At 41.2% G+C, this 23,955-nt stretch overlaps 1 protein-coding gene across 1 annotated transcript in view; it reads right to left on the minus strand.

The window, feature by feature from the left end:
• Window positions 1-499: 499 nt before the first annotated feature.
• LOC130368624 (dual oxidase 1-like) overlaps window positions 500-23,955 on the minus strand; it is a 174,849-nt gene continuing 151,393 nt past the window's right edge. The window contains exons 29-33 of the mRNA XM_056572557.1: window positions 22,868-23,100; window positions 21,746-21,904; window positions 20,026-20,181; window positions 11,644-11,772; window positions 500-622 (exon numbers count right to left, since the gene is read on the minus strand). Coding sequence (XP_056428532.1) covers window positions 500-622; window positions 11,644-11,772; window positions 20,026-20,181; window positions 21,746-21,904; window positions 22,868-23,100 — 800 coding nt within the window. The remainder of the gene's footprint in view (window positions 623-11,643; window positions 11,773-20,025; window positions 20,182-21,745; window positions 21,905-22,867; window positions 23,101-23,955) is intronic.

Here is a 23,955-nt window from a genome sequence, read left to right on the forward strand (position 1 = left end):
AGGGGGGGGGGGGGGGCAGTCTTATCTAATCATAGCTCATCTCACACTGAACTTCTCTGGGCTGTGTGTAGCAGAGTGAGGGAGGAAGTTCTCCCCTATATGGTTTCAGATGATGTCACGCCTGCTGGGTAATGCCCCTTCCAAGTCTGTGAACCTGACTGAGGCTGAGCAGAAGATACAGCATAATATCAAGGTAGAAAACTAAAAAAAATATAAAAATAAAGGCAGGGGGTAGTTCATCATGATGGGGGCAGTGAACTGGAAGGATTGTAAAATGTAACAAGATCATGAGAGGTACTCTTTAAGGCTGTACATTTACAGTAGATCTATGTTCACCAATCTTTGGCTTGTTGAGCATAGATACCCAGATACCAATCCAAGTGGACCCTGGCTACAAGTTTCAGTTAAACAATTGTGTAAGATACCAATGAAATCATAGACCAATATAAAATACTACAGAAAAATTTATTTGCTAAAAAAAAATACAAATTAATTCACTTTAGAAATTTTCAAAATGATGAGTAAATTGGGTCTGGTCTCTTTTGTTCAACATCTGGCAAGCTTTTTCAACATTTTTTGTCATTCCCGGAGGTCCGCAACTGAAAACTCCAATTTTTTTAACCTTAAAAGGAAAGCACAAAACAGTCATACATTGTATTTTACATGTAAGGATCATTATTCGTAATACAGTTTAGCAGTTTAGAACCCAAGGGTCAAGTCCTGAAAAAAAAAGTGAGGGAACTCATCCAAGATTTCCACTCAAGGGCTGGTCCTGCAGGACTTCTGCTAATGGGAACAGTGTTACTGCTGTGAAAAAAAATAGTGCATGAGTTCCTGCAGGACTTGAGCCCTTTTAGAACCTTTCTAATCTACTAGTGGCAGATTTGTAAATCAGCTGCTTATCAGTTGCTGTATACTCCAGAGAAAGTTGTGTAGTTCTTTTTTTGTCTGACCACAGTGCTCTGTCCAGGAACTGTCCAGAGGAGGAGAGGTTTGCTATGGGGATTTGCTCCTACTCTGGACAGTTCCTGACACAGACAGAGGTGTCAGCAGAGAGCACTGTCATTAGACAGAAAGGAATATTCACTTATTTAAGCTGCAATGCATCACAGTCACTGCAGTGCAACTCAGCAATCCATGATGGCTCCCACTTCTGCTAGCTGAAACTTTTATACTGCGGATGTGTTCTTAAAGGGGTTCTCTGCCCCTAGACATCTTATCCCCTATCCAAAGGATAGGGGATAAGATGTCAGATCGCCAGGGTCCCACTGCTGGGGACCCCCACGATATAGCAATCAGCACCCACCAGCCGTCACGCCCCCTCCCATAGACTTGCATTGAGCGGGTGGGGCGTAATGTTACACCAGGGCGGAGTCGATCTTCCGTCCCCATGGTCGGGAGCAATTAGCCTGAGAGCCTCCAGCGCTTCCGGAAGCAGTTACAGGTGGGTGCTGCATGCTATATTGCGGGGGTCCCCAGCGGCGGGACCCCGGCAATCTGACATCTTACCCCTATCCTTTGGATAGGGGATAAGATGTCTAGGGGCGGAGTACCCCTTTAAATAGAAGCCAGAATGAATTTGAGAGAGAGCATGGCCCACTGAAAACGACTGATAGGAATGTGTAAGATGGTTAACACATTCAGGCACCAGACAGTATTACTGCTCCAGTTACTGCAGGTGGGGGCACAGTCATTGATAACCCCCCATCTGAGGACAGTATAAATAAGTCACGAAGACCTTGGTTACAGAAAACATTACTGTACCAAATTACTGTACTTTTTGTCTATGTACAGCATAGGCAAAAAATTGTCAATCAGCAACCAGTGGGTGGGAGGGAGTGGCAACTCATGAAGAGACACCTGGACTACTGAGTATGTGCTTCATAATGGGGTAGGACTACTTTTCTGCACTACCCATGCCCTGGATACAAACAGTAGTATTCTTAAGTATTAAGAAGGGTTGCACAAATACATTGTTGCAGTCGGAATCTAATCCTTAGTCCTTAGTCTATAATCTAATCTAGTCCTTAGTCTATATTGCACTTGGTGCATATGGTGACACAAACTGTAAATTAAGTAATTGCATTAGGCTGTTCCTGTCCTGAACTTTGTCAGGTGCTTCCAGGGTCAGGGGGGTCCGCACTACTCTTAGGATTCCTAAACTATATATCGCTGTGCTGTGTAAACCCACATTCCTGCTGCAGATTGGGAAGTGCTGACATCTCTTTTCACTGACACTTACATGTCGTATATCTGGATTTTTCCAAAGCATTTGATACGGTGTCACACAACAGGTTGGTGCATAAAACGAGGAGGATGGGGCTGGGGTGGAATGTGTGTAAGTGGGTAAGTAACTTGCTTTGTGATAGGAAACAGGAGGTGGTTATTAATGGTACTTATTCTGATTGGGTGACTGTTACTAGTGGGGTACCACAGGGGTCCGTTTTGGGTCCTGTTCTATTTAATATATTCATTAATGACCTTGTAGAGGGGTTGAGTACTAAAGTAGCAATCTTTGCAGATGATACTAAACTCTGTAAAGCGGTAAACACTATAAAGGACAGTGCACTGTTACAAATGGATCTGGATAGGTTGGAGGTTTGGACTGGGATGTGGCAGATGAGGTTCAACACTGATAAATGTAAGGTAATGCACATGGGGAAGAATAATCCAGGCTGGGATTATGTATTAAATGGGAGCACACTTGGGATGACTGATGTGGAAAAGGATTTAGGATTCTTAGTTAATAGTAAATTTAGCTGTAGTGATCAGTGTCGGGCAGCTGCTGCCAAGGCAAATAAAATCATGGGGTGCATCAATAGGGGCATAGATGCCCACGACAAGGAAATAATTCTACCGCTGTACAAATCACTAGTCAGACCACACATAGTATACTGTGTACGTTACTGGGCACCAGTGTACAAGAAAGATATAGCGGAGCTGGAGAGGGTTCAAAGACGGGCAACCAGAGTATTACGGGGAATGGGAGGACTACAGTACCCAGAAAGATTATGAAAATTGAGGTTATTTAGTTTAGAAAAAAGAAGGCTTAGGGGAGACCTAATAAATATGTATAAATATATCAGAGCCGTACAGAGATCTAATATATCAGGACCATGCAGAGATCTCTCCCATGATCTATTTATGCACAGGACTGTATCTATAACAAGGGGGCATCCTCTACGTCTTGAGGAAAGAAGGTTTCTACACCAGCACAGATGGGGGTACTTTACTGTAAGAGCAGCAAGACTGTGGAATTCTCTGCCTTAGGAGGTGGTCATGGGGAACTCTGTAAAATAGTTCAAAAGGGGTCTGGGTGCATTTTTGGAGAGTAATAAAATCGCTGGTTATGTATACTAGATTTATAGGGACAGACCATTGATCCAGGGATTTATTCTGACTACCATATTTGGAGTCGGGAAGGAATTTTTACTTTGAGTATGAGGGTTTTTGTCTTCCTCTGGATCAACTCAGTAGGGACTCATTAGGGTTATAGGTTGAACTTGATGGACTCTATCTTGGATAGGAGATAAGATGTCTAAAGTACCCCTTTAAAACTTTCTAAAAGTGACAAGGACAATGTAAATGCAACCCATTGCTCCTGTTTTTTTACCAGCAATCCGGAGGAAGAGACAAATGATGGTACACTGGAATAATAGAACACAAACAGGAGAGCACACACATATACATACCTGCCAAATGTAAGGGATAAAAATAAGGAAATTGAACATTTTAGTAGAAGAATACCTTCAATGAAAGCTAATGCCCCCTCTTAAAAGGGGTACTCCTGAGGAAAACTTTTTTTTTTCAACTGGTGCCAGAAAGTAAAACAGATTTGTAAATTACTTCTATTAAAAAATCTTAATCCTTCCAGTACTTATTAGCTGCTGAATACTACAGAGGAAATACTTTTCTTTTTGGAACACAGTGCTCTCTGCTGCCATACCGAGCAGAGTGCCCTCTGCTGACATCTCTGTCCATTTTAGGAACTGTATAGAGCAGCATATGTTTGCTAAGGGGACTTTCTCCTACTCTGGACAGTTCTTAAAATGGACAGATATGTCAGCAGAGAGCACTGTGCTCGTGATTCAGCAGAGAGCACTGTGTTCCAAAAAGAAAATAATTTCCTCTGTAGTATTCAGCAGCTAATAAGTGCTAGAAGGATTAAGATTTTTTAATAAAAGTAATTTACAAATCTACTAAAAAATTGTATATTAAATACTAGCGCTGGAATGGATCCCCTTAAAGGCTGCTCTGATACACAGGAGTGGATTCTGGCTGGTATCCACCAAAGGTTATAAGCTGGCATACAAGAAGGGGTGTGTGTATCGGCGCACAATAAAGAGGAGTGATGATAAGTGGGTTAAGGTACTGACTATAGTCAGTACTGTAGAGAGTGAAAAGGGGACATCGATTTATTCAGGTGTGGTAGAATTTTTGGATGGGTACAAGGCTTCCTTAAATAGAAAAAAAATATATAATATTATATATTTTTTTTTCTATTAAAGGGAGCCTTGTACCTAATTTACAAATCTGTTTAAAAAAAAGTTTTCCACCAGACTACCCCATTAACCAAATAGACCTCTATAATCTTCACAAGTGCAGAGCCCTATATTGGGTCAGCAACAGTATCCTAATACCAGGAACAGGTACAGTTAGGCTAGGTTCACGTCATGATTTTGTGCCTCCAAAGCACAGATACATCAAAAACCACCAATCCACCAACATACCAGTGCTCAGATATTCATTTCAATGGCCAAAGTGTAGTCAGCTACGCTAGTAGTGACTATGTTAAGGTCATTTTCCAAGCATGTCTAAATTATGTATCAGACTGAAAAGTGCCATACCTAAGATTAAATACGGATAAATACAATCAATATAAATTAATTAATTAAATTATAATGGTTAATAATAATTTATTAATACATTAATTTATATTTATAATACATTTAAATTAATTAATTTACAGAATACAGATTAAATACAATCCCTAAGATTAAAAGATTAATTTTGAAATTTTAATTGAAGATTAATGGTAGCTAGTGCAACCATAAACATTTTTAGGCCGAGACCCGGCAGCATCAGTAAACCATATATTGGCTCAATGACACAGCCTGGAGGTGGCTGAATCATGAGGAGACTATAGTGGCTGAATGGCACAGCCTGGAGGTGGTTGAAGCATGAAGAGACCATATAGTGGCTGAATTGCACAGCCTGAAGGTGGCTGAAGCATGAGGAGAGACAATATAATGGCTGATTGGCACAGCCTGGAGTTTGTGGCAGCATGAGGAGACCATATAGTGGCTGAATGGCACAGCCTGGAGTTGGCGGCAGATGAGGAGACAAATAGGCATCACAATCTCTAAGAATAAAAGATACATTTTGAAATTTCCATTGCAGATGTATGGTACCTATTGCTACCATAAACATATATAGGTATTGTACTAGGCTTAACAGCATCACTAAACCATGTAGTTGCTGAATGACACAGACTGGAGCTGGCTGAAGTATCAGTAAACCATATATTGGATGAATAGCACAGCCTGGAGGTGGCTGAAGCATCTGTAAACCATATATTGGATGAATGACACAGCCTGGAGGTGGCTGAAGCATCAGTAAACCATATATTGGATGAATGGCACAGCCTGGAGGTGGTCGAAGCATCAGTGAACCATATAGTGGCTGAATGACACAGCGTGGAGGTGTTGGCAGCATGAAGAGACCATATAGTGACTAAATGACACAGTGTGGAGGTGTTGGCAGCATGAAAAGACCATATAGTTGCTGAATGACACAGCCTGGAGCTGGCAGCAGCATGAGAAGACACTACGGCTTCACAATCCCTAAGATTAAAAGATGAATTTTGAAATTTAAATTGAAGATTTATGGTAGCTCGTGCTACCATAAAAAAAAATTGTAGGCCCAGGCCCAGCAGCATCAGTAAACCATATATTGGCTGAATGACACAGCCAGAAGGTGGCTGAATCATGAAGAGACCATATAGTGGCAGAATGGCACAGCCTGGAGTGGGCAGAAGCATGAGGAGACCATTGACATTTAAGATTTTTACATTTAAATTTAAGATTGAAATTGAAATCTTAACTCCAAAGTTTTAGTGTTCCGGGCCCTGGCATGTGGGTAAAAGGACCAAATTTAACAAGGAGTCACATGCAACAGGGCAGCACAATGACAGAGCCTGGAGGGGGCATCAGTATGAGGATACCATTTAGTGGCTGAATGACTGCCTGGAGTTTGTGGCAGCATGAAGAGACTATATAGTGGCTGAAGGGCACAGCCTGGAGTGAGCTGAAGCATGAGGAGACCATATAGTGGCTGAATGGCACAGCCTGGAGGTGGCTGAAGCATGAGGATACCTAATAGTGGCTGAATGAGACAGCCTGGAGGTGGCAGCAGCATCAGGAGTCCTGAAAGTGACCCTAATGCAGAGGAGTTTCTGAAACTGAGGACCAGCACCTTAATTATGTTTTGCAGTATCCATGGCAGCACAATGAGAGAGCCTGGAGGTGGTAGCATCAGCATGAGGACACCATAGAGCAGCACAATTAGAGAGCCTGGAGGTGGTAGCCTCAACACGAGGAGACCATATGGTGGCACAATGACAGTGCCTGGAGGTGGTAGCATCAGCATGAGGAGACCATATGGTGGCACAATGAGAGAGCCTGGAGGTGGCAGCATCAGCATGAGGAAACCATAGAGCAGCACAATTAGAGAGCTAGCAGGGAGCAGCATCAGCATGAGGAGACCATATGGCAGCACAATGACAGAGCCTGGAGGTTTTAGCATCAGCATGAGGAGACTATATGGTGGCACAATGACAGAACGTAGAAGAGGTAGCATTAGCACAAGGAGACCATAGAGCAGCACAATGAGAGAGCCTGGAGGTGGTAGCATCAGCCTGAGGAGACCATATGCCGATACAATGACAGAGCCTGGAGGTGGTAGCATTAGCATGAGGAGACTATAGAGCAGCACAATGACAGAGCCTTGAGGTGGCAGCAGCAGCATGAAGGCCATGCCAACTGAGGGTTGAGTCTGAGGAACCCAAAGACTGTTGACTGGGGGTGTCGGATGTCACTTGGGATGAAGTGGATGACCGAGTGAACTGATCAATCACGGCTGCTGGGTTACTGCTCGAGACGCGACTGCTAGCTGACACCGGGAGCTCAGACCTCTCGCTGCACGCACCCATACTCTGCGGCAACCTCTGCCTGCGCCTGATGAATTTAGGCCTCTGCCACTCCACTGTGCACGTACTGGCTCTATTTTGCCTGACATACTTATTGCATATATCAGGGGAGTACAATACACTTCACCATGCTAAACAGTATTTGTCTAGAACTGCAGCAGGTGTGTACTATTAGCTTTCCTTTCACAGTATATAGGCCCTTGACAGATTAACAGGTACAAAACTACTTAGATGTAAGTATGTTGTATGCATTTATGTGGGCAGAAAAATGCGCTGCAGTACACTTAAAAAAGTACCTGAGTACAACACCAGCTGGTGATTACTTTTGCCTGGACTATCACAGTATGTAGGCCCGTGACAGATTATCAGGTACAAAATAGTACACTTCTTAAATGTATGTATGTGGTATTTACTTATGAGGGCAAAAAAATGTGTTACAGTACGCTTAAAAATTTTGTATTTTTGCACAACACCAGCAGTACACAACAGTGCTGCAGCACAAAAAAGCTGTGTACTAAACACAACATTTTATTCTTGCCTCCTCTGCTAAGGTTTATGAAGTTGAGGCAGCTTGTTGAAATGAATGAGGCAACACACAGCTATCTGCCCCTCTCTGTCATACAATGCTGAAGAAAGTGACTGGGAGGTTAATGGCTGCAGTAAAAATCCTTTTCAGTGATAAAAACACTTCTCTCTGTCCACCAGAACACTAATGTGACAAGGATGTGAAACACTGCTGGAATGAGCTTTTCTGTGTAACACACACACTGTCCTATCTGTATGCAGTGTAATGAATATGACGAGCCACAAAATGGCTGCAGAATATATAGGGCTGTGACATCACGGGGGGTGACTGGCTGCTGATAGGCTGCATCCTGCATGAGATTCAGGGTCATCCCGCCTACTTCCCTTCCCGCATTTCCAGCATCCCTTGCCCCATGTACTGACATGTGGATTTTAGATGCCCTGAAGCCTGGACCGCAGTAAATGGAGTTTAATTAAGTGATTCGCGTGATAGAATAGCGGCGATATTCGCATTCGTTGCAAATCAAATATTTCATGAAATTCGTGATTAATTCAGGTTCGTCAGCTTCAATTGGCTCATCTCTAGCTGTTACTACAATGATACACTTTGAAGAAAGGAACAGGCGGCAACTCTCCGGTGGGTGCAAACAGATTCTTTTATTCTTGTGATGTAATAAATTACTTCTTAAAATCGGGGGAGACACAACTTCAGACTTCATGCAGTGTGTACAGGTAACAACGTCGTTAATAAACGACATTGTTACCTGTACATACTGCATGAAGTCTGAAGTTGTGTCTCCCCTGATTTTAAGAAGTAATTTATTACATCACAAGAATAAAAGAATCTGTTTGCACCCACCGGAGAGTTGCCGCCTGTTCCTTTCTTCAAAGTGTATCTGCTGGCTTGTTGCTCTAAAGGCTGAGCACCACCGGGGAACCTGCAGCTGCTGCCAGGACTGTACCGCTTCTTGCTCCGGGGACAAGGTAGTGCCAACTTTTCTTTCTTTTTTGCCATTTGTTACTACAATGAGCCAGCCATATATCCTCTGGAGAAAGCCAGAGTCATAAGAAAATGAAGTGGGATTATTTTTTTTCTAGCTCTGCTCTACTTTTTGCTAGCGATTCTGTTTTTTTTTATTGGTCTGACCCTCGCCAATCAGTAGTAGCATATCCTAGTAAAATGCCAACAATTTGTATCCAAAGTCAAATTCTTTAACCCCTTAATGACGGAGGACATAAATGTATGTCCTGGTGAGTTGGTACTTAACGCACCAGGACGTACATTTACGTCCTAAGCATAACCGCGAGCATCGGAGCGATGCCCAGATCATGTGCAGCAGGTCCCGGCTGCTGATCACAGCCAGGGACCCGCCCGTAATGGTGGACATCCGCAATCCCAGTACCACCTCTATGCTGATGACACCCAACTATATACCTCTTCTTCCAACATCACCCCTGCACGCCTACAGAATACCAGTGACTGTCTCTCTGCCGTCTCAGACATCATGTCCTCTTTATATCTGAAACTAAATCTTTCTAAAACAGAACTTCTTGTTTTTTCTCCATCAACTGATACTGTAGCTAACCCTGACATTTCCATCTCGGTATGTGGTACTACCATAACTCCCGGGCAGAAGGCTTGCTGTCTTGGAGTTATACTTGACTCTGATCTTTCACTCCCCATATTCAGTCTCTTTCATGTTCTTGTCACCTGCATCTCAAAAACATTTCCAGAATTTGTCTGTTTCTCCCTACTGAAACTGCTAAAACTCTCATTATTGCTTTGATTCACTCCCGCCTCAACTACTGTAATTCTTTACTAATAGGCCTTCCTTTCTCCAAACTCTTTCCTCTCCAGTCCATCCTTAATGCCGCAGCCAGACTCATCTTCCTCTCCAGCCGCTACACCGACGCCTCCTCCCTGTGCCAGTCACTACACTGGTTACCAATTCAGTTCAGAAAACAGTACAAAATCCTCAGTCTCACACACACAGCTCTCTACAATGCTGCACCTCCCTACATCTGCTTTCTCATCTCTGTCTACCATCCTACACGTTCTCTACGATCTGCTAATGATCTCACACTAACATCTTCTATAATCCGAACTTCTCACTCCCGTCTCCAAAACTTCCCTCGTGCTGCATCGGTTCTCCTGAATGTTATCCCTCATTCCCTCAGACTCAACAACAACATCCATAGTTTCAAACGTGGCCTAAAAACACATCTCTTCAGACAGGCCTATAACATTCTTTAATTGGCCTCAACATATCCTCAACATATCCACACACCTCTTGTTTGAATAGTTATTGTGTAATATTATGTCTTATACTTGTCTTTGTTTGTACCCCATAATTGTAAGCGCTGCGGAATCTGTAGGCGCTATGTAAATAAAAAATAATCCCATGGATGTCCGCCATTAACCCCTACAGCATCGCGGTCACTAAAATGGATGATCGGATCGCCCGCAGCGCTGCCGCGGCGATCCAATCATCCAGCAAGGCAGACAGAGGTTCCCTCACCATGCTGCCTTCCCCCCATCTTCTGCTCTGATCTGCCTTCCCGCAGACCAGAGCAGAAGATGACCGATAATGCTGATTAGTGCTGTGTCCTATACATAACACTGAACAGTATTAGCAATCGAGTGATTGCTATTAATAGTCCCCTATGGGGACTATCAAAGTGTAAGAATAAAAGTAAAAAAAAGTAAAAAAAAATTAAGTTAAAATATTTTTAAAAACCCCTTCCCCCAATAAAAACGTAAATTGTCCCATTTTCCCTATTTCACTCCCAAAAAGTGTTAAAAAAAATATTTTATATACATATTTGGTATTGCCGCATGCGTAAGTATCTCAAATTTTAAAATAAAATGTTAATGATACTGTACGGTGAACAGCGTGAACATAAAAAAAAAAAAACGTCCCAAACAGCTGTTTTTTTTATAACATTTTATTCCCCAAAAAATTTATAAAAAATGGATTAAAAGTTCTATATAAGCAAATATGGTATCAATAAAAAGTACAGATCACGGCGCAAAAAATTAGCCCTCATACCGCCGCTTATTCGGAAAAATGAAAAAGTTATAGGTCTTCAAAATAGGGGGATTTTAAACGTACTAATTTGGTTAAAGAGTTTGCGATTTTTTTAATCGCAACAGTAATAGAAAAGTATTTTATAATGGGTATAATTTAATCATATTGACCCAAAGATTAAAGAACACATGTCATTTTTACCGTCAATTGTACGGCGTGAAAACAAAACCTTCCAAAATTAGCAAAATTGCATTTTTCTTTTTAATTTCACCACACAAATAGTATTTTTTTGCGCCATACATTTTATGGTAAAGTGAGTGATGGCATTACAAAGAACAACTGGTCGCGGAAAGAACAAGCTCTCATACTAGTCTGTGGATGAAAATATAAAATAGTTATGGTTTTTTGAAGGCGAGGAGGAAAAAACAAAAACGTAAAAATTAAATTGTCTGCATCCTTAAGGCCCAAATGGGCTGCGTCCTTAAGGGGTTAAAGTCAAAAAGATTTTTTTAAGCCACTATGATTTTCTTATCAAAACTTTTTGTTTTCTTTTCTTTGTTACCATGTTAATATACCCCCAGCTGTTTCTTACTGCTTAGAATCTAGACAAGAGGATTAATTATACCAGTTAAGTATATGGGAAAAGTTATTAGTTGTGCTTTAATCAGCGCAGTAACAAAAATGGTTTCTCAGCAGTTCTTTATAGCCATTAAATATTTTATTAAATTACTGGTTATTAAGACAAAACGATAAATAGCACTGGGGGTATATTAGCTCGGCTTGTAATATCACTTAGAATAATGTGTCAGTGGTGAATAGCACAGCGAACTGTGAGAATGGCGCTGGACCAGATGAGACAGAAATTAATTGTAAATCACTCACCTCTGGGTGAACTTCCTGCAGAGAGGTAAAGAACAGCTCAAACTGTGGCCTTCCAAAATGAGTGATGGATCGTAAGCCTGTGAATAGGCTGCGGTTCAGAACTTTCTGGAAGTGTCTTTCACAAATGTACTACAATGGAAAGATAGACATTGTTTATTAAGGCTTTTGTCTATTTTAATCTGTTTTTTAGGTATTTACAAATAAATTCAAATATTTTATTAGCCCATAATGATATGGCAGTACAATAAAGAAAAGCATGTACACATGGTTAACCCCTCAAGGACACAGAAGGTTTTGGCTTTAAAGTGGTACTCTGGTGGAAAAAATTTTCTCAAATCAACTGTTTCCAGATATTTAAATTACTTCTATTAAAAAAATATTCATCCTTTACATTACTTATCAGCTGCTGTATGCTATAGAGGAAGTTGAGTTGTCCTCTTCAGTCTGATCACAGTGCTCTCTGCTGACACCTCTGTCCATATCAGGAACTGTCCAGAGTAGGAACAAAACCTCTCCTGCTCCAGACAGTTCCTGACATGGGCAGAGGTGTCAGCAGAAAGCAATGTGGTTAGACAGAAAGGAACTTCAAAAAGAAAAGAACTTCCTCTGGAGAATACAGCAGCTGATAAGTACTGGAAGGATTAAGATTTTTTTTTATTAGAAGTAATTTACAAATCTACCAAAAACAAAAAATAAATCAAAATTGACACCTACAACTATAAATGGCCATATTCAGCTACATGGTGTCTATTATGATCCTTCATTTATAGCAGAAAACTCATATCACAATATGACACAACAAGAAGAAAAAAGAGTTTGCTAAATACCGCTTCAATAAAATATAACTTTTATTTTAATCATAATAAAAATATGAACCAACTGGATACAAAAAATGAGGGCTTCAAAGCTTAGGCCGAGCAACCATACAGGGAGCACAACACACCGCAGATATTTGGGAGCACTACCAGTCTCAGTAATGACTAATTATCATGTCTCTCCTATACAGATAGAGTACCTTACCTACACCTCCTCAAAATAAAGTGCAGACTGCTACCTAACGTTAAGTTGTATGGTATCCTATAATGAAAAGGTGCCTGACTGGACATGGGTCCTAGTCATAAAGTGCATGATGCTGTAAACATAGTCTAAATATAGGATCTAAAGTGCCAGTGTCTTACCCATTTGTGTGCTGCTCCTCCGTCCCCAACGCCGTTTCGTAACCTTTATCAAGGGGGCTGTTGAGCAACAGCCCCCTTGAGAAAGGTTACGAAACAGCGTTGGGGAGGGAGGAGCAGCACACAAGTGGGTAAAACACTGGCACTTTAGATCCTATATTTAGACTATGTTTACACTTTATGACCCAGGACCCTCCACATGTGACCTTATTTTGGAAACTATCACCATCACAGAATTTATTAAGGGGTGCAGTGAACATTTACACCCCACATTTTTCATTTTCACGGACCACTGTTCCAAAAATCTGTCAGACATCTGTGGGACAGAAATGCTAACTCTACCCCTTATTCCATTACGTGAGGGGTGTAGTTTCCAAAATGGGGTCACATGTGTTCTGGCACCATGGGGGCTTTGTAAACACACACGAGGCCTTTAATTCCAAAAGCCCAATGGCGTTCCTTCTCTTTTGAGCATTGTTGTGGGCCCGCAGAGCACTTTACATCCACATATGGGGTATGTTCTTACTCAAGAGAAATGTTGGGGGGCTTTTTTCCTATTTTTCCTTGTGAAAATGAAAAATGTAGGGTAACACCAGCATTTTAGTGAAAAAAATCTTTTTTTTTCACTTTCCCATCCAACTTTAATGAAAATTTGCCAAAGACTTGTGGGGTGTTAAGATCACTTTACCCCTTGTTACATTCAGCGTGGGTATTTATATTTTTGTATTTATGTCAGAACTGCTGTAAAATCAGCCACCACTGTGAAATTAACCAATTTAGGCCTCAAATGCACATAGAGCGCTTTCACTACTGAGCCTTGTTGTACGTCCGCAGAGCACTTCCACATATGGGGTATTTCCGTACTCAGGAGAAAATTTTTGACAAATTTTGGGGGTCTTTTTTCCTTTTATCTCTTGTGAAAATGAAAAGTATGGGGCAACACCAGCATGTTAGTGTAAAAACATTTTTTTTTTTACACTAACAGGCTGGTGTAGACCCTAACTTTTCCTTTTCATACAGGGCAAAAGGAGAAAAAGCCCCCCAAAATTTGTAACACAATTACTTCCGAGTGCAGAAATAGCACATATGTGGCCCCAAACAGTTTTCTTGAAAAACAGAGCTCCGATGGGAGAGAGTGCCATGCACATTTGGGAGGCCTAAATTAGGGATCTGCATAGGGTTGGACTTGGATGCAAGCATTACAATTGCCTCCGCTACCAAAAACAGGGTACCTCCAGCTGTTGCTAAACTCCTAGCATGCCTGGACAGTGGCTGTCCGGCAATGCTGGGAGTTGTTGTTTTGCAACAGCTGGAGGCTCCGTTTTGGAAACAGTTCCGTACGAGACGTTTTTCATTTTTATTGTAGTGTAAGAGAGTGTATATGTTCTACCCTTTATTTTGTGTAGTGTAGTGTTTTTAGGGTACATTCGCACTGGCTGGTTTTTACGGTGAGTTTTCCGCTAGGAGTTTGAGCTACGGCGGAAAATTTGCCGCAGCTCAAACTTGAAGCAGGAAACTAACTGTAAACCCTCGCCTGTGTGAATGTACCCTGTACATTCACATGGGGGGGACCAGCCTCCAGCTGTTGCAAAACTGCAACTCCCAGCATGCATTGACAGACAGTGCATGCTGGAAGTTGTAGTTTTTCAAGTATCTCTGTACTCGGGAGAAATTACACTACAAATTTTGGGGGGCTTTTTCTCCTTTTACACCTTATGAAAAGGAAAGGTTGGGGGCTACACCAGCCTGTTAGTGTAAAAAAAAAAAAAAAATTTACACTAACATGCTGGTGTTGCCCCATACTTTTAGTTTTCACAAGCGGTAAAAGCAAATAAAGACCCCCAAAATTTGTAACACAATTTCTCCTGAATACGGAAATACCCCATATGTGGACCTAAAATGCTCTACGAGAGCACAACAAGGCTCAGGAGCGAGCGTGCCCTATGTACATTTGAGGCCTAAATTGGTGATTTGCACAGGGGTGACTGATTTTACAGCGGTTCTGACATAAACGCAAAAAAGTAAATATCCACATGTAACCCCATTTTGGAAACTACACCCCTCACGGAACGGTACAAGGGGTATAGTGAGCCTTAAAGGGTAGCTCCCACCATCCTATTTTTTTTCCCGTTCCCCTCCCCGCTACGGCACTAGCCCGTTCCCTCCTCCCCCCGCCCCGCATACCCCGTTCCCTCATTACACTTGCAGTTACTGCAGAGTCCGGCACGGGTGTGCAGGGACAGCGGCGGCAACGAGGCGGCGGCGGAGATGTGCGGGAGGAGTGGCCGGGGAGCCAATGCGCTCGCTCCCGCCTGTCTGATTAACAGGCAGTGAGCGAGTGCAGCCTAACTGAAAAAGGACTGATTGCCACTCCAAAATCAGTCCTTTTTAAGTAGCTGGTTTTTAAATGTAAATTAAACCTTTTTAATGAAAAAAATAAAAATAAAAGTATATTAGAGATATGTTGTAGTACATAAGTACTACAACATATCAAAAAATAAAGTTGGTGACAGTGCTCATTTAACCCCACAGGTGTTTGACGAATTTTCATTAAAGTTGGATGGGAAAGTGAAAAAAATATATATTTTCACAAAAATGCTGGTGTTACCCTAAATTTTTTATTTTCACAAGGGAAAATAGGATAAAAGCCCCCCAAAATCTGTAACCCCATTTATTCTGAGTAAGAACATACCCAATATGTGGATGTAAAGTGCTCTGCGGGCGAACTACAATGTTCAGAAGAGAAGGAGCGCCATTGGGATTTTGTAGAGAAAATTTGTCCGAAATTGAAGGCCATGTGTTTTTACAAAGCCCCCATAGTTTCAGAACAATGGACCCCTCCCACATGTGACCCCATTTTGGAAACTAAACCCCTCACATAATGTAATAAGGGGTACAGTGGGCATTTATGCCCCACAGGTGTCTGACAGATTTTTGGAACAGTGATCCGTGAAAATGAAAAATTAAATTTCACATGTGGGGGGGTCCACTTTTCTGGCACCACGGTGGGCTTTGTAAACGACTTCTATTCCAAACTAATTCTCTTTCAAAAAGCTCAATGGCGCTTATTCTCTTCTGAGCATTGTAGTTCGCCAGCAGAGCACTTGACATCCACACATGGGGTATTTTCATACTCAGAAGAAATGGGGTTACAAATTTTGGGGGACATTTTGTCCTATTATCCCTATAAATTTAAATTTGAGGGAAAACTAGCATTTTAGTGAAAAAAATAATAATTTACACATCCAACTTTGAAGGGGTACTCCGGTGCTTACACATCTTATCCCCTATCCAAAGGATAGCTATCACGCCCCCTCCCATAGTCTTGTATTGAGGGGCAGAGCGTGACGTCACACGGGGGCGTGACGTCACACGCCGCCGGCCCTGCGGTCAACCGTAATCAGACCCGGAGCGAACAAGCTCCGGGACTGATTACAAACGGGGTGCTGCGTGGATGATCCCGGGCGTCCCCAGCTGCGGGACTCCCGCGACCAGGCATCTTATCCCTTATCCTTTGATGTCTTCCAAAGCCCTCTGATGTCTTCCAAAAGTAAAAACATGTCAACTTTATGATGTAAACATATTGTATATGTGAACCAATATATAATTTACCGTATTTATCAGCGTATAACACGCAATGGCGTATAACACGCACCCCCATTTTAATAGGGAAATTTAAGTAAAAAAAATCAAATGTAAAATAAATGACTTGGACTAAATGCCACATCACCCCCCCAACTTTGTTTTTTTCTGCACCTCAGTTTGGTCCCGTCCCCTCCAGTGCCACATCATTCCTTCCCTTTTATCAGTCCCTGTGCCACATTTACCCCTCTCATCACCACCCCCCATGTCTCATCATCCCCCCATGTCTCATCATTTCCCCCTGTCATAGACCACCACTAGCCATACAGACATTAAGCATTTAGTGCCTCCCCCACCATCATTTCCCCCTGTCTCATCATCCCCCCACCCTGTCTCATCATGTCCCCCTATCATTCCCCTGTCTCATCCCCCCCTCATCATTTCCCCCTGCCTCATTCCCCCATCATTTCCCCCTGTCTCATCCCCCCCATCATCCCCCCTCATCATTTCCCCCTGTCTCATCCAACCATCATTCCCCACCATCATCATTTCCCGTCTCATCATCCCCCCATCATGTTCCTCCTATGGCATCCAGTGGTCTTCCAGCCAACTGCTGTCCGGGCATGCTGGGAGTTGTAGTTTGGCAACATCTGGAGGTCCGCAGGTTGAAGACCACTCTTCCCCTTTCCTTACTTGTCTGCGCTTCGGCTGTCTTGCGGGGTCAGTGAAGCAGATGAGTTACGTCCTCTCCCGACTTCTCTGTGCGGCATCACGGATGTCACTTTTTGGCGGCGACTACAGGAAATGAAGTGTCGTCACTGAGGCCGCACAGAGAAGCCGGCAGAGGACGTAACTCATCTGCTTCACTGACCCCGCAAGACCCCCCCCCCGCCTGACCTGACCTGCCGAAGCACAGACAGGTAAGGAAAATTAACAAAACTATAAAAAGCAGGGAAAGGGGAATGATGAGGGAGGGGAAGGGAGGGAAAATGAAAAGTAAAACTCACTTGTCTCCCGCACTATACACAAGTACTGGTGGATTGTGCGAGAGACGCTGATTAAAAGGTGGCACAAATCCGGGCAAGGTAGGGCTCATTTTAATCAGCGTCTCCCGCACTATCCACCACACCAGTATCTGTAGATAGTGTGGGAGAAAACAGGTGACAGAGCGGGGAGAAGATGCCGCTGGTCACTGATTTAAAGTGGCCGTGCTGTTAATACTTAACAAGCAGACGCTACCGCGGCCGCTTTAAATCAGTGACCAGAAGACTTATCAGCGTATAACACGCAGGCAGACTTTTTGCCTTAAATTTAACATTTAAAAGTGCGTGTTATATGCCGATAAATACGGTATTTGGAATATTAATTTTCCTTATTAGCAGAGAGCTTCAAAGTAAAAAAAAAGCAACATTTTCAATTTTTTCATCAAATTTTGGAATTTTTCACCAAGAAATGATGCAAGTATCGACAAAATTTTACCACTAACATAAAGTAGAATATGTCACGAAAAAACAATCTTGGAATTAGAATGAAAGGTAAAATCATCCCAGAGTTATTAATGCTTAAAGTGACAGTGGTCAGATATTCCAAAAATGGCCTGGGTCCTGTAGTGAAAATTGGCTGGGTCTTTAAGGGGTTAAAGGAGATCTCCGGTTTAAAAAAAAAAAAAGACATTCCCTATCGTAAGAATAGGGAGTAAGTCTCAGATCTTGAGGGGTCTGTCCGCTGGGACCCCCGTGATCTCCCGTATGGGCCCCGGCTTACCTCCTGAATGGGGCGTGCTCAACCAGCACATGAAGCGGTGGCAAACACGTCTTCTCAATGCTGCTCTATGGGAGAGCCGGAGTGTTCTCCGGCCATTTGGATTGTGAGTAGGGGCCCCATATGGGAGATCGCAGGGGGTTCGACCACTGGAGTATATCCTGGAGTACTCCTTTAAAGCAATTATGCTTTAACTTCCAGAAATAGCACCTTCAGTAGGTAGCAAAATGGACAGATAAAAAAATATAGACTTAAATTAACTTGTAATATTAACTTCTACAAAACAACATGCAATACTTCTCCAATGGATTAGCTGAATAAGTAAACTACTTATGCTAGTTATCAAACATAGGTATGTACACAGCAGTGTCAGAGTACAGTTCAGACCTAGAGATAACAACATCTTAACTGGGGATAGGCTTATTATCCAAATTTGCTCTGCCACCCAGTACCCTGCTCTGTCTGGTTTGGCTAATGTCACAAGGCATTTTTCATGGCTCTTTTATGCATTGGACATTGACTTACAGGTAGAGATATCTTCTTTATAGAGGAGAGAAAATTTGAATCATCTTGCATTCTTACATAAAACTGACATTAATATATCATAAGCTATTTAGAGTGTACTTTTATATGATTCTCTAATAGACAAAGGAAATGGGTCAGTAAAAGTGTTCTTGATGGAACATCAGTAATACATTTCTGCAGTAAAATTACTGTAAAATTTCATGAAACTACAGTACATTTCTAGGAAAAGCTACATTAAGGCTCTTACATTAAGGCATACAAAATTTACAGGATAAGTTTTCCTTTTACTTCACAAATTGCCATAGTATTATATTAGTAAAAGAAATGTGGCACACAATTTTATTTCTACTGCCTAAATTAAGTATATGTATATAAAAAAATGCTGACCCTATGAAGGCTAGGAAAAGTCTTATGTGTATGTATTTGCTTACTCTTTAACCCAGCCCTGGCTGAGTGTAATGTGTGATTCTGATGGTGTTAAAATGTGCATCTAATGCCATGTTTACACATGGGAATTTCCAGATTATGCTGCAGCAGAGTCCAGTTGAATTCAAAGGGATTCTGATGCAAAGTGCACACAGAAGAATTTCCGAGCCAGATGTTTCCGGCACGGAAATTCTGTTTCCGTTTTCCATTTGCGCGGACATTCTGCTGTGTGAAGTATAGCTCAGTATCATAAAATACTTTCATCATTCATGCCTTTTAATCACATTGATGATAAAGACTATATAACTGATGCATGAAATATTAGCATATCCCAGTTTTATCATGTAAAATAATCCAACATAACTAATGCAGTGTGAACAGTGTAATTGTTTCACGTATAAATAGAAAATCACGTATAAATAGAAAATTAGTTTTAAAAAATGGTCTCATTACATGATAATAATACATTTTGGCCAAGACAGAAAATGCCTCAGCCTTCTTTCACATCTCAAGACATTCTAGACAACCAGATGCAATAATCCTAATTTGTCACGCTACAAAAGGAAATACAACAAAGTCAAGCAGACATTTAGTGGGTTATAACTAAAGCAAAATTGTCACTAGAAATGGGCACTCTAGTGGACTATTTCCTAATTTATTGAATGATAATCAACACCACCATTTAATGAAACCCCATAATGCCAACCGGGGCAGCAATGTTGGATGACACATGTGCCAATAAATAACTTGAACACTCTTAGATCCCCTTTAATGTGTATTATTTGAAGTCAGTAAAATAAAAATGTTAAAAATCAATCTAAAGTACATAATCAGAGGAACGGTTTTCAAAGGTGGGGCTATTCACTACATTAAACTTCTATATTTGTCCTGCTTTTTAAAAAGCATTTCTTACCAACATGGTTGTACGTAGGTCGAATTTTTCAGCAAACTGGGTGATGTAGATGTGAACTGACACTAAATTATGTTCATCATTTTCCTCAACTTCCTTGATTATTTCTGCAAGCCACTCAAACTGCCGCTGTGTACGTGTAACCCAGATAAAGTAAACCTGTAAGAATGGGCAAAGGTTTTATTAACTGAATACAGAAACTTCTTTACTGACTAAAATTTTTGAATTAGAGACTTAAAGTGGCTCGATGCTAGAGACATGCTTGGTGTTTGCAGCCAACAGAAAACTCTATAAAAATTGTATCCACCCATACGATGAAAGTTCAGTCAGATCTTTTTGAGGTGATTCAGGTCAGCAGAATCTGCTAAAATAACATCAGCCACATGGCACAAAAAGGAGAAAGGAGGAAGGATCACATGACCTCAGAGAATCCCATATTGCCTTTCAAACAACTCTTCCAGGCCAATTAGGAGGCAGTATAGGAGCAAAGTCAAAGCTACTATAAAAGCCTATGTACACAGCTTCACCAGCCATTTTAGAGACAGCAGGTGTTAGGTGAAGATCTCTGTGAGGGACATTAAACAGTGAACTACACAGAGAGGAATAGGATCACACATATTTAACAATTTTTGTAATGCAGCAATGCAGAGGGTTTTGCATCTGTTCTGTCAGTGCAAAATCTGTGCCAGTTTTTTTTGTTTTGCACTGACAGAAAAAAAGCTATTTATAGAGGTTTTTGTATCACTTTTGTGCACTTTCTAGGATGCTAATCCTCTTGCTATACCCCAAAATGGGAATAGTTTTTCACAGCTTGTAAAAAGCCACCGCTTCTTCACTTTCCCGGCACAAAGTTGGTTACTTTTCCTAAATAGGGATAACTTTTGGACCACTTGGAAGAAGTCAGTGCTCATTTTAAAAACTCTGCGTGCAAATAAGCATTGGCATCTACCTCAAAGATTTAAAAAAAATGAGTTGTAAAGTACATAGATACATTCCTAGGTAACTTAACAGTGTTATACAGGGCTTTTAGCACTCTTGGTGTTATAAACACATTTTGGCGCTATTGGTAAAGTACAGGTTCTGACAGAACTAGTTCAGTTAGAACCAAAACTTTTTGCCACAGTTCGGCAAATCGGCAGAACTTAACTTTAAAAAAAAATTCTTATCTCTTATCCCCTTTCCAAAGGATTTTGTTATCCGATGTACCCCTTTAATCATGATGACAAGCTGATTGACGAGCAGATTAAAAGTAACTCATTATTTATGCTATGTTGTGAATGGCACACTATTTAAAATGGATGGATGAATTTTAATCCTTTTCCTTTCCCCCACAAAAAATTTAATAAAATATGATCAAATTATATGTATCCCATAATAGTGTAATTAAAAAAAAAGTTTAATCGCATAACAAAAATCCCAAATACAGCTACACTGATGGAAAAAAGTTATGGCTTTTAGAATACAAGAATGAGCAAACAAGATAAAAATTTAATGCGGCTATACAGCCCAAAAAAATCAGCTTTACATCCCAAACCATTGAAGCAATCTGCAGCAGCTTCTCCCCAACCCACCAGCTTTAAATGAAAGGTCTTTTCCTGTTTGGGTATAAGCATAGATCCATCAGTCAAGGTTAGAGGGGACCACCCCAATGTCTTATGGTTCTGAAAAGCATGAAAATTATGACAGTTTTCCTTTAAAGGGTTAATTTCTAGTCATTTCTTACCCTTTTACATGTTATCTTTGATTTCACTGATGATTTGAATACCAAATCTTTAAGAATAGAGGCAAAGGGTGTCACCCCAATACCCCCACCAACTAATACTGAAACCTCATATTTGTTCCATTCTTGGTGTCCTTCACCAAAGGGTCCATCTAAGTATATCTAATGAGAAAAGAGAGGTCCGTTAATAAACTAAGAAGACATGTTAACATTACATGTAGAAAACTATGTAGCCATTGATTTCAATATCTTGGACACTACAAAGTCATACTAAGTTTAAGAGATTCAGGATTTTGTTTGGTTTGTTTATACTGCTTTACTGTTGTATTTAAGTGAAACTATAAAGTACTACATTTACATTATATTTGTTTACATGATATGCACAACACTAGGTTTCAATAAAATAGAATTGGGAGGGGGCTTCAGACTGTTAAGCCCTTGGCACCACAGACAGTTTTGTCCTTAATATTTTTTTTTTTCATTCTCTCGCTTCCCAGGGCCTTCTTTTGTGTAGTTGTGTTTTTTAATGGCACCATTTAATATATCATATGATGGCAATTCCAGATCCAGTTATACTAATTATGTCTTTTGAATTGTTGAGATATATCAGTGACAGTGTGATAAAAGGGTAGTGTTTAAAAAAAAAAAAAAAACTTTATTAAAAGTTGTTTTCATTTCTTTCTTTGTTAGCACTTCTATGGGACTTTGACACGCGTTTACGTGTGTATATCTGTTTAATTGTCGAACAAAGGGAGTCTTCTCTCTGTTTATCCCCTCTGTGGCAGAGGTCGCTATTGGCCACATAATGTAAGGGGTTATACATCCCATAAAGCATTGTTTTACACACATCCTCTGTGAATTTTCTGTAAATATCAAGCAGGAGATAAATATACTGAAGGATTAGTTGGCTGTTGGCTTCCTTGTGTGTGCATGTGTTTGTCTGAAATAGGCAAATTACATTGTGACCCTCCATTGGTACAGAGACTTGTGCAGTGAAATTTTTCAGGTTTTAGAATCCCCTAGACTTAAATTGCACATTGTAACTATGAATCACGTATTGAAAATATTATCAAAGATAAGTGCAATGTAGATTTTGAAATTATTGATAGAAATAATGGACTGTACCTTTGGATATCCATTGAGTTCAGAAACGCTCTGAGGAGAGTATAGTTCACGCAAGCGGGTGGTCCAGGGTCCTGCCGCTCTTATGTGCAAGCTTAGAGAGTCTTCATGTGGTGCGGTGGTTAATGTGAATGGGTGGTATTCATTAGTCCCCAGAGCCAAACAAGCTATCCGAACCCACTGTCCTGATTTGTATTCAAAATCATCAGGGCGCTCGAATTTTAGGTAAGTGACATCTACACAAAGAAAATGTGTTTAATATATTTTGCCAACAGATAAAACACAGAAAATTTTCTAATATATTAACTTGTAAAACACATGTAACATTGAGCCCTTTGCCTAGAGAATATACACAGATATTATGTGATAAACCAATAGATTAAAGGGGTAGTCCAGTGGTGAAAAACGTAAGTTTGAGATCGCGCGGGGGGGGGGGGGGGAGATCCGACCGCTGGGGCCCCCTGTGATCTCTCTGTACGGGGGCCTGGCTCTCCGGCCACATAGCGGGTGTCAACCACCACTCGAAGCGGCGGCCAACACGCCCCCTCAATACATCGTTATGGCAGAGCCGGAGATTGCCGAAGGAAGTGCTCCGGCTCTGCCATAGAGTTGTATTGAGGGGGCGTGTCGGATGCTGCTTCATGCGGTGGTCGACACGCCCCCTTCCCGCAGGCTGTTGGGGCCCCGTACAGCAGATCGTGGGGGGCCCCAGTGGCCAGACTCCCTGCGATCTTCAACTAATCCCTTATCCTTAGGATAGGGGATAAGTTGTTCACCACTGTACTACTCCTTTAAGGCAGAAAAATTATCCCTGGACACTAAGCACAGTCTGTGAAGAATAAGCAGTTTTTATTTCTTAATAATAACTTAAAGGAGTTATCCAGTGGAAAACATTTTTTTTTTTCAATCAACTGGTGCCAAAAAGTTAAACAGATTTGTAAATTACTTATATTTAAGAATCTTAACCCTGTCATCACTTATCATTTTCTGTGTGTTCCACAGGAAGTTCTTTTTTTTTTTAATTTCCTTTCTGTCTGACCACAGTGCTCTTTTCTGACACCTCTGTTCATTTTAGGAACTGTCCAGAGTAG

This window comes from Hyla sarda, chromosome 4 (assembly GCF_029499605.1).
Source record: "Hyla sarda isolate aHylSar1 chromosome 4, aHylSar1.hap1, whole genome shotgun sequence".
NCBI classification, from domain to species: Eukaryota; Metazoa; Chordata; class Amphibia; order Anura; family Hylidae; genus Hyla; species Hyla sarda.